The 18164-nt window shown below is 31.8% G+C and overlaps 2 protein-coding genes across 2 annotated transcripts; one reads left to right on the top strand and one right to left on the bottom strand.

The window, feature by feature from the left end:
• The first annotated feature begins 1686 nt into the window (after positions 1 to 1686).
• LOC114422114 (aspartic proteinase nepenthesin-1-like) lies at positions 1687 to 7614 on the top strand. Its single transcript, XM_028388325.1, has 12 exons — positions 1687 to 2090; positions 2204 to 2324; positions 3200 to 3627; positions 3734 to 3890; positions 4708 to 4790; positions 4868 to 4964; positions 5061 to 5133; positions 5267 to 5476; positions 5678 to 5802; positions 6100 to 6201; positions 6272 to 6369; positions 6919 to 7614. Exons 1-12 carry the CDS (start codon positions 1819 to 1821, stop codon positions 7088 to 7090), a joined length of 1938 nt encoding a protein of 645 aa, XP_028244126.1. The 5' UTR covers positions 1687 to 1818; the 3' UTR covers positions 7091 to 7614.
• Positions 7615 to 10785: 3171 nt separating this feature from the next.
• Positions 10786 to 12481, bottom strand: LOC114422124 (lysine-rich arabinogalactan protein 18-like). The gene is made up of 2 exons (XM_028388337.1): positions 11763 to 12481; positions 10786 to 11061 (listed from the first exon to the last, which is right to left on the bottom strand). The coding sequence occupies exons 1-2, from the start codon at positions 12399 to 12401 to the stop codon at positions 10978 to 10980; spliced, it is 723 nt and encodes a 240-aa protein (XP_028244138.1). The 5' UTR covers positions 12402 to 12481; the 3' UTR covers positions 10786 to 10977.
• Positions 12482 to 18164: the final 5683 nt, after the last annotated feature.

Genomic DNA, 18164 nt, shown 5'->3' on the forward strand with positions numbered 1-18164 from the left:
TAATATTTTTTAAAAATAAAAATATTAAATATTGTTTTAATAAAATCAAGACTCTAATGAAAAATGATAAACCCAATTTAATAAATGAAAAGCATAAGTCATTTTTTTACCTGCAGTGAATGCTGTAAGAGAATCTCTGTTACATTTCAGTATTATTATTATTTTTTTACATAATTTAGATTTAAATATTTTTCTAAAAATGAGTCTTGCTAATTGTATTTTAAAGAATTAAGTAAGAAGCATTTAATATACTTTCTCAAATATTTTCAATTATTTAAAATAATATATTCGGACGAACGTTTCTCTTCTTTTTTTCCCAAAGTTTTTTTTTTGCTTTTTTTTAACTTTTTATTTCATTTTGTTTTTTTTTTTTAATTTTATTACATTTAATTATGAGTTTAATGTCTATGTAGGGATAATGTAAATTTAATAATAAATCATCATTTGAATTATTTTAACATAATTATTTTAAAAGTTAATAAGTTTATTATAGAAAATGTGGTGTAATTGAATAGTTGATGAATAACTTTTTTTTGTTATAAAAATTATTAAAAAAAATTATGATTGGGCAATTGATAGTAAGTTAGGTAACAAGAGAGATTAAATAAAGGATAAATACTTATTTTTGTGAGCATTAACAAATTTATTTTTGAAAGGTGAAAATTTAAATTTTAGTTCTCGAAAGAAAGAAAAAAATGTGACAGATATATCTATCTGTTTAACCTATGTATGTTACTCTTAATGAAATCATCTACGTGATACATTATTTCAAAGTAATAAACAACCTATTAATCAATATTATGTTTATTATTATGTTTGTTTTTCTATTTTTTAAAATGTTTATTATAATGTTATACTTAGACATGACAAGAAAATCCATATCCGGGTAATACCCGAGTTGACCGGGTATGGATTCAGGTTCGGGTTTTCCTCGATAACCAAAAGTCGGATACGAGTGCAGGTATGGATTACTAGACTCGTCCCAACCTTGAACCCGAACCCACCCGTCACTTAAAATCTTTAGAATTTTTTTATAATTTAATCAAAAGACATAGAATTTTTATTATTAGTTAATTTTATTTTAGAATTTTTACATAAGTTAATATTATTTTCTTAACTATTTTTGTAGACATACGCGCTATAATAAATTTATTGATATATAAGTAGTTAAAAATAAATGTTTAACAATCAATTTATTTTTCTAAAATCAAATTTTTAATATTTTTTTTACAAAAAAAATATTTTTCTAATTTGAATTGTGTATGGGACGAGATTGGGGATACGCGATAACTCTAACAAGTACGGGAATGAAACAATAAACTTAAACCAGTCGTAAATATAGTATGAGGATAAGCTGGGGAGTCGGGTAAGGGATTTACCCATTCCGTCCCATTATCATGTCTAGTTATACTTGTGAAGTAAAAAAAAGATAAAGATCAAATAAAAAGATAAAGATTAAATTATATGTTGGATAAATAATTTTTTATAAATAAAATAGTGACAAATTCATCCTTGAATATGGAAGGTAGGCTCTTTCAATAACCACCATGATACAATTTAATGGATGAATAGAGTTGTATATTTTTTTTCCCATTGAAGACTAAAATTTAAATGATTTGTGGGAAATAAATTTGTCAATGTACTACAAAAATAATTACTTATCCTTAAATAAACAAAAAAATAAAGCAAAAATGGAAATTGTTAGTTTCCGTCACAACACAGCACAGGCTAGTGAGACTCGTTTTTTCTCCATCGGTTCTTCAGTTTTCACTTCCTGTCTCGTTTCGATCCGTGCCACCGCTCGGACCAGTTAGGCTCATGGCGTCGCTATGGACTCAACTAATCTCCATGGCCTCCCTACTTCTATCCCTTGCGCGGTGGGTACCTGTCTCCGGTGACTCCAGCAACGTGTTACTCTTACCAAGTCCTCATCACGAGGGCTCTCGCCCTGCCATGATTCTCCCCCTACATCACTCCGTTCCCGATTCTTCCTTCTCTCACTTTAATCCACGTCGTCAACTCAAGGAATCCGACTCAGAACACCATCCCAACGCTCGCATGAGACTGTACGATGATCTCCTTCGAAACGGGTTAGTCTCTTTCACTCCCTCGCTTCCTCTTTTTTTTTTTTTTCCAAAATAGTTTTCGCTTTTTTTGTTGTTGTTAATTATGTGTGTGTGTTTTGGGAAATTGGATGGAGTAGCTACTATACGGCGCGGCTTTGGATCGGCACTCCTCCGCAGAGGTTTGCTCTTATTGTTGATACGGGGAGTACTGTTACCTATGTTCCGTGCTCTACTTGTAGACACTGTGGTAGCCACCAGGTGATGCTTCCAGCTACTACCCCTACACGTTTGGATCAATAAATTAATGTTTATTTTGATTGATTATTAATTTTGTGTAAAGAAGCTGCTATTTGATTGTGGATATGACTCGTGATTATAAAAATTATTGAGATGCCAACTCAACTAGAGATATGACTAATATGGTCCTTATAAGGAGTAAGGACAACTCTCACCTTACAAGCCGATTTTGTTGAGATGAGTTACGCTTAAGCCTAAATTCTAAGATGGTATCAAAATCTACTATAGATTTGCTATTGGGCCACTCGTATTTGTCTAAACTCTAGATGTCTATTGCTTGGCATGAAGGGTGTTGTTATTGGTCCGCATTTGTCCACACTCTGAATGTCTAGTCTTGAGTGTGAGTAGCCTAAAGGGGTGTGTTGACTGTTGAGATCTAACATCAATTAGAGGTATATACCAATGTAATTCTTATAAGGCTTGAGCTGTTTTGTGGGGTTGAGTAGCTCAAATTCTAAGAAAAATACGCGTATAAGGGGTTATATGATTTTGTTCATATATATACTCTTGGCATGCTTTGTATATATGTGAAAATGGAAATGGGGAGGAGTGAAAATTGATGACAAGTTCAGACACAACATAAGTCTAAACCCCAGACACACAGTTTCATTCTTATTCCTCCAAATTTCACTTCTACCAACTGCCAAACACTCCTTTAATGTTGCATGGTAGACTGCTTATGCCTCTTGCATGTTTAGTTTGTTCAGAATATCATTTATTTCATCTTCAAATAGATGTAAAAAAAATGATTTTATTTGGAATTTATTGTGCCTGTGCCTGTGTATCTCATCTAATTTATCTGAAGTAAATTTGTGTGCCCAATTTTATTTTAACAGGATCCAAAGTTCCGACCAGAAGATTCAGAAACCTATCAACCTGTTAAATGCACATGGCAGTGCAACTGTGACAATGACAGGAAGCAGTGCACGTATGAGAGACGGTATGCTGAAATGAGTACTAGCAGTGGGGCCCTTGGTGAGGATGTTGTATCCTTTGGAAATCAGACTGAGCTTTCCCCCCAACGTGCCATTTTTGGCTGTGAAAATGATGAGACTGGTGATATTTATAATCAGCGTGCTGATGGCATCATGGGTTTGGGCCGTGGAGATCTAAGTATTATGGACCAACTGGTTGAGAAAAAGGTGATAAGTGATTCGTTCTCACTGTGCTATGGTGGAATGGGTGTTGGTGGTGGTGCTATGGTTCTTGGTGGCATATCTCCCCCAGCTGACATGGTCTTTACACGTTCAGATCCTGTTCGAAGGTGTGTGCCAAATTTCTTATTTCATAGATATGAGATGTCATGCATTTTCTTAACAAATGCATTTGATTAATCTCACACATTTACTCTAGTTTCGGGATGGCGACAGTCCATATTACAATATTGATTTGAAGGAGATACATGTTGCGGGGAAGCGACTGCATTTAAACCCAAAGGTTTTTGATGGAAAACATGGAACTGTCTTGGATAGTGGCACAACTTATGCATACCTACCAGAATCTGCATTTCTTGCATTTAAACATGCTGTAAGTTCTTTCTCATAAATATTACTGGAGAAAGTTTTTTGAGTTAGAATTTTTAATCTCAGATATTTTCTAAAAACCTTGACTTTCATGTGTAATGAGGTGTGGAAATAGAATAAAATTGTTAAAGGATAGGTGATAAATGGAGTTGGAGGTTTTAAGTTCCTCGAATTTTTTATTTTATTTTTTAATTTAGTGAAGATTTATGCAATGCACTTAGGCAAAGTTACTTTGATGCTTTGATAAGTTAACTTTACTTTTTCAGTACAATTATAAAAATTATTGGATGGTTGTTTGTTCATTACATCTCATTAATGGGATGCCAAAACATTGTGCTGTTTAACCTTTCTGAATAGATTCCTCTTTTGCTGCTCTGATAAGTTAACTTTAATTTTACAGTACAATTTTAAAAATCTTTGGTTATTGGGTATACTATGATATCTAAATACTTGAAGTTTAGCATGCTTCTTTTGCAAAGTCTCATTGAGTTTTCCAATCAATATGTGATACAATATTAGCAGTCATTGTTAACCATTAATTTCGGAACAACACTTAAGTGATAATGCTTTAAGATTATCACTTACAATGCTGTATTTAGAAAATTCAATTGTATAGTCAAATGTATGTGCCATGTATCATGGATTCATGGAGAATCCTTTTTGTTCTCTCATCATCATTTATGGTTTTGTTTATTAATTATCTTATTTTTGCATCATAAATCAAATATCCTGTTTGCAATATAAAATCAAGTATTCTGTATAACATATAAATTTTATCTTTTATGACCGATGACTATGATTATGTATTTATCTGAATGCAGATTATGAAGGAAACACATTCGTTGAAGCGAATAAGTGGTCCAGATCCACGTTATAATGATATATGTTTTTCTGGTGCAGAAATGTAAGTCTGGCATTATTAAGGAGTGAATGTACACATGATTGCTGCTTAATTAACAGTTGAGTTTACTTGTATTTCAGTGATGTCTCTCAAATCTCTAAAAGCTTTCCGGTGGTTGAAATGGTATTTGGAAATGGTCACAAGTTGTCACTGTCTCCTGAAAATTACTTGTTTCGGGTTAGTTATGTAGTAAAATCATTATTATCTCTAGTTGTGTTTCTGGGTTGATCGATTTTCTTATCCCTATTTTTCATGTGGCTGTCTTTTATGAAGCATTCAAAAGTGCGAGGTGCGTATTGTCTAGGGGTTTTTTCAAATGGCAATGATCCAACTACTCTTTTAGGAGGTATAGCTTATTTAGTATAGGTTATTTCATGCCATTTCGTACTTCCCCTTATTTGAAGTATTGTTCCTCTATGATTTTTGTTAGAGTTATGGGTTTGTGCAATACTTTAGTGATAATTCTTTTGTTTGTGTAGGTATTGTTGTTCGTAACACTCTTGTAATGTATGATCGTGAGCATACAAAAATTGGTTTCTGGAAAACTAATTGTTCTGAGTTATGGGAAAGACTACATGTGTCAGATGCCCCACCACCCTTGTTGCCTCCAAAATCTGAGGGAACAAATTTAACCAAATCATTTGAGCCCTCTATTGCTCCATCTCCATCACAGTATAATTTACAGCTAGGTATTATGAGCTGCTGATATTCTATTTTATTTTAAGGAATACGCAGAGATATCAAGTTCAAACATGGATCAGATGTCACACATTGATAAAATAGTTCGTTGTGTTTTTTATTTTATCTTTTTTTTCAGAAATTATTGCCATTTCTTTGTGATTTATATGCTCACTGATGACTAATATGCTTTCATTGATTTAAATGTGCAGGTGAACTCCAAATTGCTCAAATAATAGTTGTTATTTCGTTTAACATCAGCTACATGGATATGAAGCCTTACATCACAGAATTGACTGGACTCATTGCTCATGAATTAGATGTTAATAGTTCACAGGTTAGAAAATGGTCACTGAAGTGCAGAAAATCTGGTTGCATACTTGCATCTTTAATTATAATCAATAATTTTTGTGCAACCTAAGGGTTTAATTAACAATATTCATGATATAACCTTGGCAATCTCATTTGGATGGTGTGGGTTGGAATTTGGGTAGAGGTCATAGATTTTAGACTTTTTGTCATGTGGCAACTTTCCAAAATACCTAGAGAACAATATGCATGTTTGGCTAATTTTTCCCTGTTTGTGTGTATTTTTACTTTATGATAATAACATTCTTGGCTGGAATGCTTACAGGTTCACTTAATGAATTTTTCTTCTCTTGGAAATGGTTCTCTCTCTAAATGGGTCATAACACCGAGGCCATATGCTGATTTCTTTTCTAATGCTACTGCAATGGTAAGTGAACATTTGTGCATTTGCATTTTTGTGAAGACTTCCCATTTAATGGTGATTTTCAATGTAACAGAGTATGATTGCCCGGCTTTCTGAACATCGTATGCAACTTCCTAACTCAGTTGGAAGTTATAAGTTAGTTGATTGGAATGCCGAGCCTCCATTGAAACGGTAAATTTTTTCTTGAAAGGAAAAGTCAGAAAATTTTCTCTCCTACCATCGTTTACTTGTGTTTGCATAACTTCCTGTTTTATTATTTATATTGCATGCAATACTGAGGTTCCTAGTTTTACACATTCAGATTGGTTGGAAAATCTAATGCCCTAATCTATTAAATTTCATGCTTGAGGTTACTTGTGTTCCTTTCTGCATCTGATATTTTGTAAAAACGCATGCCTTTTCACACTTATACATACCAATATTCATGTATTTATATAATTGTTATATATATGTTTGTGTGCATTTGTAGAGCATATTAGGTGAAAATGAGTGAGAACCAATCTTGCTAAACAAAAACAATACATAGATAGTTAAGAATAAATTTTAATAAAACTAATGTTAACTATCTATATATGATTGTATAACTATTAGAATCTTGTGATTCATACTGAAAGAGAGAAAAGAGAGTGAAATTTAAGATGTAATAAATGATTGGTTGGAGAGGAAGACTCAAAATGATGTATAAATTGTTGTATGACATTTCTTTCTGAAATGATGCAGGACTTGGTGGCAGCAATATTATTTGGTTGTGGCTTTAGCTGTTTTGCTTACATTCGTTCTAGGAATATCAACCTTAGGAATATTCTTAATTTGGAAAAAAAGACAGCAAGCTGAGCACTCATACAAGCCAGTTGATGTAGCTGTTCAAGAGCAGGAACTTCAGCCATTATGAGCTTCGTTTGTACTACCACTGCTTAATGGTTTGCCTGATTAGCGTGGCTGGCATATTCGAGTCCATTAATGCGTGAGCAATATACACAATCATATAGTCATACAACGGATCAAGATTTTGGTTTCTAAGAAATCGAGTTGTCTATCATGATATAATGAAACCCCCATAGATGTATATAAAGAATTCTTTAGAAGTTGTATCATCTGCAAACGCAATTTTGTTTGTGATCATTGTAATATATAGCGGTGAATCACGAGGGAGGGGGGGGGGGTAATGTTTATATTTTTTGTTTAGTTATTGCATTTTGCTTATTGGTCATGGGTTCGAATCCGGAAACAGTCTCTTTGCATATGCAAGGGTAAGGCTGCGTACAACATCCCTCCCCCATACCTTCGCATAGCGAAGAGCCTCTGGGCAATGGGGTACGAAGTTTTTATTGCATTTTGCTTGGTTTATATCTTACTTTTCTGTTCACGTTTTTCTAATTTTGGTTCAATGAAATTAATCCTCATTCTTGTATCGCAGTCTATTTACTAATCATTAGTAATTAGTAACAATAAAATTATATGATGTGGTTATGGTTGAAGATAATGATAATGATATGCAACCTCATAGTAGTTGGGAGAATAATCAGAGAATTAGATAGTTGTGGGTTGAGATAAATAGAGAAACAATACATGTTGCCTATAAATAAGAAAAGGGATTGAGAGGGAGATTTTATCTTGTGATTTGAAAGGAAATTTAGATTGTTGTGGAAGAGTCGAGACCCCTCAAAAGTCATTGAGAATCATTTATACACTATTTTGTTAATATAAGTTTTTCTCTCAATAATTCTTGTTGAATTTCAATTAAATAAGTTGAAATTTAATGATTTCTCAGTTTTAAACTTGAGTTTAATAGTGAAAAAAAATTAATATTTAATAATGAGGAGAGATCAAATTAATATAGGAGTAATATTAATAAATTTATTTCACATCATTATTATTTATTTATTTAAAATTTAATGATTAAGATTAATTACTCCTTATAATCATTAAATTTTAAAAATTGAATGATGATGATAAATAATTTTTTAAAAACTATTATTAAAGTAACTTGATCCCTCAATAATAATAACTTAGACAATATTGTGATGCAATTTCATTTGCCTACTTAGATATGAGATCATTAGTTTAAGGAAACAGATTTGTGGAATATTTTTCATGTTTTACCACAATGAAGCAGCGCTTGGCCAGTCTTTATTTTTGGTAGACTTGGACCGCAGCTTGTTCACGACCTCATTTGTTTTGTGCCAGAAAATGATTCTTGAACATCATTTACATACACAATTTTTATATTGGTTAACGAACTATAAATTTTTTATAAGCAATTTGCATTATTTGATAAAAAAAACCTGTTAACGTACACTATCAAATAAAAATTATATACTATCAACCAACAATGAGTGTGAAAATGATATTCAAATTCTGATTTGCAGAGATACATCCACTCTCCTTTTACACGGGTATTGTCATCGTCGTACCAATAATCCTATTGGAACCCAATTATTCTTTATCATCACATGATTACCAAGTTATATGAACACTTGGGAATCGTTTTAACTTGCTTGAATTATTTCTGTCTGACTAATAAATGTAAAGAATTTACTTTATTTAAGGCAAGGCCATTGGGAAAAAAAAACTATAAGCTCCTTTTTTACCAGTTGCCTTGGTGGCTAAAAAGTAAATTCGTTGAGTGCGATTTTGGCATTGATCGTTTCGTCCTACCGAAGGAAACTTAGGAAAGGCAAAAATGTGAGTTCCGATAGATTTGCGCTTAAAGATAGTCTTGTCCTTAACTGAAAAAAGACATTACCCCACAGCAAATAAATTTGTGGCCACTAGCCGCAAAACAAATTCATATGGGTGCAGTGCAGGTAAAGAAATAACAGAGAAATTTTCCATATTACACGAGAAATATACCATCTGAATCTGATAGTGAAAGCCGAGCATGCTTTTAATTCTTGTAAGCCAGGCCTAACACGTGCAAGTAAAATGGTGACCTGCATTAGCTATTAAAAGAGACTTATACTGATAATGGCCATTTTCTGGGGCAGACAACAAGTAGTACAAAACAAGGCTACGTCAATTGTCACCTACATATATGATCCGAGGGGATCTCCGAATTTGTGTGGCAAATCTCTAGAACTTTCATCTGAATATTTGCTTCACTTTTCTCATTCACAATTACAAAACAGAGAAGTTAGGACCCTAAGATTACTGAATGTGCAAGCTGGCGCCTGTAAGTTGGTTGAACCTTAATTACATACCATGAAAACGACGCATAATTATATGATAAAGTTAGGTCTACCATCTACTCGAAGAAAACAAAAACAAAGTGTGGAATAAAGTTAGACGGGGCTAATGAAAAAAGACGTACGGCATTTGATTTCAACAAATAGACATCAGAAAGATTCATTAAGTTGTTGTCGATATTTTTGGTTGATCCAATAATATTCATCTAAAATAAATTAGTGCATATTTGGGAATTCGTTCGTTGGACATGAACGAAATTTCACCGGAGGAACCCCTTTGTATCTTTAGAAGCAAACGGATATTTGGAGGTGTAAAAGATTTTCCAAACATGTAGTTGTTTTGCTTTAGAATGATATTAGGGTTGAGCAACATTGCCCGAAATCCACCACATTCAGTAACCACTTAATGCCAACTCTATGCTTGGCCTACTCCTTAAACATGATCTTCAAGTCAATAACCACCTAACATTTAATCCTTCAAATCACGTAACTACTCTTGTTGCATACATGTACATTGCATATGAGGGATGCTTAATACGATATATAATTGATCTACTAAATCTTAACCATTCAAATGTGATTTAATTATTTATATTTATTATTCTTATTTATCATAATAATTAAGAGTTTTCACTTCATATTATCTATCTACAATGTTATAGTTAGAAATTCTTTTTATACCTTCATTTTTTATATTTATTAAAAAAATATTTTAATTGTTAAATAATTTAAATAATAATTATATAATAAAGTTAAAATTATACATTTTACTAAAAATATTTAATTTAAAGTTTCTTATTTTTTGCTTTTTTATTTGTTTTAGTTAATATTTTATTTAAAATGTAGTTAATAATTTAATATTAATCCAAAATTATTGTTACCTTATTATTCATATAAATTAAAATAGATGCAATACAAATATTTCAAAATATACTAAAATATAAATCATTTGATTATGTTTTTCTTGTTCAATTTTGACAAAATTTGACTCAATAATATATACATATAATTCAACAATTAAATTAATAAAAAATCACATTCTATACTAAATTATAAAAATCATGTAATAATCAAAATTATAACATATAGTTTGTTCTTTCTTCGTATTAAATATATATATATATATATATATATATATATATATATATATATATATATATATATATATATATATAAAAGTAAATTACAAATGACCTTTTAAAATAAATGTGACATTCATATAATAAAAGAATCATGTCACTACCAATCAATTTTTAATCTTAGCCGAGGCCGTTAAACCTAGAAACAAGAATAGAATGTTTACCACAAACTCAAGTAGAATAAAAAAATAAAAATAGAAAGGCATCCTTGTGTCGGTGCCTACCCTCTTCAAGCAATCCCAAGGTAAAGCACAACATGCACGAACACGAAGCAAGGGAGCAAGGAGTACTAAAATAATAATAGTGTCAACAAACATCATCAATTATAAAGTAATAAGAGATTGAAGAAAACAATGGTAATAAATTTAATTTTAGCCCCCCGACAGGGTCCAAAAAAGACAATAAATGATACAATAATACTATGTAACAGCAGCAATGAAGCCTCAGCCTCTTCTCTAGAAGAACAAAACAAGGGTAGCCCAGCTCAAGGCTAAGCATCCAATGACCTTCTTCAAGCACCTGATGGTTTCAGCTCCACTCTGTAAAACAGAAACCGTAGAAATTTAAGATCCCAACATTATTCACTCCTTTAACATTTTACATACTATACTATGGTGTAATTAACTTGCTTTGTGACACAGACATAATTGACATCACGACCAATGCATGATACATTCCGACAGCAACTGAACCCTTTGATTTTATTAACATTTCATGACTTTTGCTAATATCTTGTTGGATTCTAAAAGAAGGATTTATAATTTGCTCTTCTTCTTTTTTCTTTTTTTTTTCCTTCGATAAAAGGGACTAAACTAACGAAATGACCAAATCTACCTTAACTAATTCCATGATGTTGAAGACAACTAAAAAACCTCAACTGAAGTTAAAGTCAAGTAAGCATATCAATGTCTCATGTCAATCCTCAGATCTGAGAGTACATTTGTAAATTGCAGATCTGACCCAAATTGCACAAACAGTAAAAGTTAAAAGTAATATACTAACCCAACTCAAGTGAGTGAGAGGCACGACCCCTCAAGACTAAGACTGGACATCTCAAACATAAAATTTGCAATAACTCAACTATAGACTCTGTTATTAATTATCTTAAAATTTGAATTTTAGTTCAACTGAATCCAAACATCAGTTCATACAATAAGAATTATCTGCTACTTATATACACCGTTTAGTTTTGATGATCTTAGTAGTGAATGTGAGATCTTTAAAAGAACACAAGGCGTACCTCGTCCTCAGATACAGCTGGACCAGGAGACATGGAATCCTGGCTTGATCCCGGAGCTCCTACCGGAGGAGCGGGAGGGCCAAGCAATGACGGCGACGGTGCTGGTGCAGTGTGCTTCTTACTCTTCTTTGTCTTCTTCTTTGACTTGGGAGCGGGTGCCGGAACCTCAGCGCTGGGTGCTACCACGGGTGCGGGAGTTGTCGGTGCGAGTGCAGGTGGAGAGCTCACCGGAACAGGAGCAGGTGGAGAAATCACCGGAACTGGCGCTGGCGGCGAACTCACTGGAGTCACGGCAGGAGGTGTGGCTGCCGGTGGTGTAGCCGCAGGAGGAGTGGCTGCGGGAGGTGTAGCCACCGGAGCTGGAGCGGCAGCTTTAGACGGAGGAGATGCTACTGTGGGAGATGAAGCGGGTGGGGTTGCGGTTGCAGCATTGGGGGACGAAGCTGGTGGAGATGATGACGTGGGAGAAGCAACTGGCGCCGGTGATTTTGGCTTAGAAGGGGCTGTGGCTGGGGATGCAAAGGGAGTGGTGGTGGCAGCCGGAGGAGAAGTGGTGGGCGCCGCCGCTGGAGACTGTCCTCCGACGGCGGCGACGACAATGGCGATGATTGCGAGGGAGAGGAGGCTTTTCCGATCCATTATAGAAGTGTGTTTGAGTTTGAGAATAGAGCGAGTGAGAAGATTTATAAACAGAGGACCCTTCCCTCCCTAGGCTGAGATGAGTGGGGCCCAACGTATTCCAGAACCAAACAACATTTTTCCTGTTGCTCTACGATTCGCCCAGTCTGGACCCGCGTGAGACATCTCAACGTTGATTAGGGCGGATCATTATTTCATTAGTCTAAGTGTAAAACAAAAAAACAGATCATGTTCTTCATGGATATTTTCATATTTAACTAAACAATGATGACAATGTATTATATTTTTATTTTTATATACTTATTTGACAATATCTCATTCTAATTATATATCTTTTTCATCCATAATATTTAAATTTAAAATTTTACTTAAAAAAATCAAATTCAATATCACTTAAACTAACAATTTATTTTTATTTATCTTTCTAGATGTTCAAGTTTATTAACTTATACTTTCAATTAAAAGTTTACTAACTTCAAATTATTTTTTTCAGAGATTATAAATATTTTATACAAAAAATAATTGTACTTAAATATTGTATGATTAACATGAATAATAAAGTCTTCTATTTAAATATTTAACTAACAAAATTGACTATTAATTACATTTTTTTTTCAGAGATTATAAAAATTTTATACCAATTAATACAAGCATTTAGTGAGAAACTTGCTATTTTTTTTTTACTTAAAGAAAAGACTTTAGAACAAAATAAATCTTTAAATTGACTTTCAAGTAAGATTGAACTTTGAAAAGGATAAATCATTAAAAATACCTAAATTAGGTAATATGTTAGAATTACATTTTGAATTTAATTAAAATGCCTTGATAGTAACATATATTTTATATTGTCATATAATTATAAATTATTATGTATAACATAATTTTTAAGTAATTGACGATTAAAAGATTTACGCTACCTATACATGAAAACCAATTATTAAAAAAACTAATACATGATAACCTAACTCTAAAAAGTTAGTTGCAACAATCAAAGTTAAAAGTAACTACATTTTAATCGTATATATAGTTGCTAATTAGCGTCGGTTAAATTATTAAAAGGACTTGATTTCTTGGTAATTTATAGTTTAACAAATAAAAAAATACAATGCACAACTATCTCCTCCCTTCATCCCAAAATAATAATTATCTTAGATTATTTCATACAGATAAAAATAAATAAATAAAATGACAATTTTATAAAATTAAATTTATATTATCAATAATGTATTTATAAATTTCGTGATCTCCCATTAATATTATAACAGATATAAATAAAAAAAATTATATTTAGAAACTAAAATAACAGTTATTTTTTCTTGTACGATCGATCATTATAACGGAAGAAAGAAAATAATAAATTATATTTTTATTACCCAATAATCAAAATTCAATCCAATAATTTATGCGACACACGTTAAACGGCTATAATGTATAACAACAATAGGTTTTCTGGTTGGTTGGTATATGTATGATCCCACAGTAGCATATGGTACATAGTGGTGTTGGTGATAGAACTGGGTTGCTGTAGTGGAGCCATGGAGTCATGAAACCATCAGTGTAAGCCAGAAAGGATGTCCTGCAAATGCAATAATTGCCCGTGAGATTACAAGATGGAGCTGCTCATACCCACACAATTAGCCCCCACCGCCAACTAGTAGAAGACGAACCCGTCTTCATGCTTCAACCGTTCAAAGATTTTTTTAAATCCTGTTAGTTTTTTATGAATATTTTGGGTCCTACGTTAAAATTTTAAAAACTTTAAATGTCCGTTTGACCAGTGAAATTAAGCAAGAAATTTAGATTCAGAATTAGAGTTGGATATTCAAATTATAATTGAGACATTAAAAAGTTTTTAAAATTAAAATTACAAATTCGAAATGAATTTGGTTCTTAACCAAGTTTAATGACCCAATCTGGCCGATGGGAATATGATTTTTGTTGTTGATTGAGAATTATAATTTCGAAGTCCAATTTTATATAATTTTAATATAACTAAATTTGATACTTTAATTGATAATGTTTAGCTTTAGGATTTATTTTAATTTTTTAATAATTTTAAAAATTAAATTTATAGGAACTATTATAAAAGAAATAAGCAATTTCGTAGGATTATGAGTGCATAAGCTATTTACACGCACACGCGCGCGCATATATATATATATATATATATATATATATATATATATATATATATATATATATAATTAAATTTTTAATTCAAATAATAATACCGAGATTATTTTTTCTATTACAAATTTCCATTAAAAATATTTGTAGAATTAAAAAAAAAATGATGCTATTATCAAACTAATGATATACACATAAAAAATATTGAATAAGTTTTGTAGGTTCATTTGAGGCTTTTTTTTTTTTGCGCCCTATAAATTTCTTCCTGCAGCCCTATATTCCAAAAAGGCATAATTTAGAATGTAATTTTATATTCTAGCATTTCTGAAATGTAAGGCGCCACCCCTTTTACAATCCAGAATATAATTTTACATTTTAGATTAGTTTTTTCAAAATGTAAAAAGTGCAAGAAAACATTTGTGGAGTTGAGGAAGAAACATCCTTGCTGATATAATAGGAGCATTACGGGCTTCAAGCCCATCTCAGAATACAAGGAGGAATTGGGTACCCCACCTCCTCCCTGATGACCAAAACACAAGGTACTTATATTTACTTTCCTTTTTTTGCTAATCCACTCTCCTTTTCTAAGTAAATAGGAGAGTGTAGTTTTTGGAAAACAAATTGAAAAGGGAAGTGGAGAAACAAAGAAGAGAAGTGGATATAACAACGGCTAAACAAGAATGAGGTATGGATAGAATAGTAATATGAAGAATGGACTTTTCCCTAACAGACTGGACTCTCGATTAAAATAAAATGCTTGAATGGGCTTTCCCCTAATATGTAGGCTCCTTCTATTTACTCCCCCGTTTTTCATAAGTGCACTCCATACCCCCTTTCTACCTCTTAATTACCCATTATACCCTTTTTCTTAAAGAAATACATCTCTTTTGTTTTCTTAAAATGTATTTCCAAAATTATATATACATATTCTAGAAATTTATCTCCGAAACTATGATTCATAGTTCGAGAGATATACTTTCAGAATATATATATATATTTCAATAAAATATTACTTAAAAAAATAAAAATAAAACTAATAAATATGGATATAATATAAGTGTTTATTATTTTTTTTGTTATTTTTTGTCAATCATTTTAATTCTTAAGTGATATTTTATTAAAAAAATATATATTTATTTTGGAAGTATATCTTCTGGATTATAAATCATAGTTTTAAAGATATATTTCCCAAATAGGTATATGTAATTCTAGAAATACATTGCTTAAATTTTGTTTACCTGTTGTTCAAATCATTAATCAAGAAACAAAATGTAAATTGTTGTTACATAGAGACCGCATGTACTCTTTTGCGCAAGACATTCTTTCTCGAATTGAGTCTTTTCCTTCAAAATATTGAACATAAATTAACTTTGTTATAGACCACAGAGAATTTTTATTGAAAATAATTATGTTGGAATTGGATTACGGATAATAAAATTATTTTAAATGTAAAACAATTAATGATTTATATATAGTCCGTACCAGCACTTCGATCGAACACTAAACAGCGTCCTTTTTAATTCACTTATATAAATTGATTTAGACGACTGAGATTGATGCCGTTTCTAACAAGTAATCAAATACCCTTTGCCTTACAAGAGAATGACCGAAAATCAAACAAAATTTCTTTCTTTACTCTTTAGCACGCCACCCAAGTAGTATTAAACTATTAATCCTCCAGGAAACTTTTGAATTATGTTAAATCTGAAAATGGGGATTTTCTAGAAACCCGTAGAGCTGGCAGTGCTTTAGATCACGTGCCCACAGAATCTATGTTGTGCACCCCTAGCAATAAACTCAACTCAACTTGGACATCCTTCTTCATCATCATTCCCTATGTTGACGGGGAGAAGAAATATTTTTTATGTTGATTTTTTACGAGATTCCTTACTGCGAACATTTTTTTCTGTAGTTTTTTTTAACAGCATTTTAAGTTAGTGTTTATGAAAGAAATACAAAGTTTTCGCATAATTTTATCCTATGAAAAAAGCATCAAAATATCAAGTGAAAAAAATAATTTCATTTTCGTGGATAAATGCCAATCAACGAACTTGTGTCGTGGTACTTTTTCAACACCCGTTACTCCCATGGTTAAAAGATGTTTCAAATAGAGTTTGTTTAATTTAAGTTAATGTTCTGTTCAGCTAGGCTAATGTAACTTTTTTTGGGAAAAAATATAAATTATATTAAATCTAAAATCATACAACAATAAACGAAACATATCCCGTAATCAGAGAAAATCAAAAGTTTTTCTAATACAAGAAGACTTATATCAAGATGTTAAAACAAATATAACAAATGTGCTTATCTATACATAACAAACTTAATCTTACTAATAACCTTTATTACACAAAATTAATAATCTTCAAAATCAACTTATTTTTAGAGAGCCAGTAGCTTAATGTAACTTAATTTAAGATTTCAAAGCCCAAGCATACGCATTTATAGATTATGTCCTTCGGTAGCCGCATTTTCTTGAGACCAACCCGCTTGTACTTGCATGTGTAGTATTTATCGGAGTTGGTCACTTTTTGAGTTGGAAAAGGAATGACTCCATCATACATTCAGCAGGGGAGTTTGAATACATTAAGGACGTTGATTGGCTTGTTATGGAGGGGACCAGACTGATTAACTCTTATGCTTAATTCCCAAGAGATCTTCCCTCTATTCTCTTTTTCCTTTTCAAACCAAATTTTCCACTTTTCCTAGAGCCATTTCATTTTTGGCAACTCATTTCAAAGTGACCGCTAATTTTGTCTATTGCATATATATGTTGGGAATGTATTCGTGGTCCATCCCCCATTTTAAGTCAGCAGGTAAAGAACTGAACAAGGTTTAGCTAATCGATCTGTTTTATATTTATCTGTTCATTAACCATTTATTGGCTCAGCCCAATACCATTTACTTTAGCATTTTTACTTCATACTGATTATTTCCTTCCCTTTTACATAAGAAAATAAAATGAGAAATACGCAACTGTAGCACACGTTTAGCATATTGATCAATTTTCTGGACTAAAAAAGTTAATGTTTGCACTTGGTCTTGTCTAGAAGCCCTTGCCCTATCAGAAATCAAATGATATTTGTCGAATGTATTTTTATATTAAGTAATATTTTTACTTCAATTTTTACAATAAGGAGAGATATTAAAAGACGTAAAATAAGATGAATGATATGATAAAAAAAAAGAGTTGTAAAATATATTGAGATTGTGAACTGAATTTTTTTTACTGAAAGCGAAATAATACTATTAATCACAGTTCTTCCATCTCTTTTCATTAAAAAAAAAAACATTTTGTTGTATTCTTGATTGATAAAAAAAAAGGAACGTGAAGGTTATAACGTTCTAGTTTTATTACAGGAATCTGATATACGATTAATCTAGGACGACCGTTAGAAAAGTTTTTAACGAAAAAGTTTTGGAACTAAAATAGCCATACTGAGAAGAAAATAATAATTAAAAAAAACCGTTAAATTTCTTCAACTACTTCTCATCCATCTTCAAACATTGAAGCAATGATGCTTCCCATGTATTAAAACACAAAGGCTTTTAGGGAGAGGGTGCGCATATGATACTCACTCACTGTCTGTACTGTGTTACATGTGCAACACAGCTTATTATCGTGTCACGAGCAGC

Source organism: Glycine soja, chromosome 1, assembly GCF_004193775.1.
Source record: "Glycine soja cultivar W05 chromosome 1, ASM419377v2, whole genome shotgun sequence".
In the NCBI taxonomy this organism is placed as follows: domain Eukaryota; kingdom Viridiplantae; phylum Streptophyta; class Magnoliopsida; order Fabales; family Fabaceae; genus Glycine; species Glycine soja.

What these genes read in the sequence shown, in the direction of transcription:
- LOC114422114 (XM_028388325.1), top strand. Translation starts at nt 1,819, where the DNA reads ATGGCGTCGCTATGGACTCAACTAATCTCCATGGCCTCCCTACTTCTA. An exon ending in TAGATGTTAATAGTTCACAG is followed by an intron (nt 5,803 to 6,099) that starts GTTAGAAAATGG and finishes GAATGCTTACAG; the next exon opens with GTTCACTTAATGAATTTTTC. An exon ending in TTTCTAATGCTACTGCAATG is followed by an intron (nt 6,202 to 6,271) that starts GTAAGTGAACAT and finishes TCAATGTAACAG; the next exon opens with AGTATGATTGCCCGGCTTTC.
- LOC114422124 (XM_028388337.1), bottom strand. Translation starts at nt 12,401, where the DNA reads ATGGATCGGAAAAGCCTCCTCTCCCTCGCAATCATCGCCATTGTCGTC. An exon ending in CAGCTGTATCTGAGGACGAG is followed by an intron (nt 11,062 to 11,762) that starts GTACGCCTTGTG and finishes TCTGTTTTACAG; the next exon opens with AGTGGAGCTGAAACCATCAG.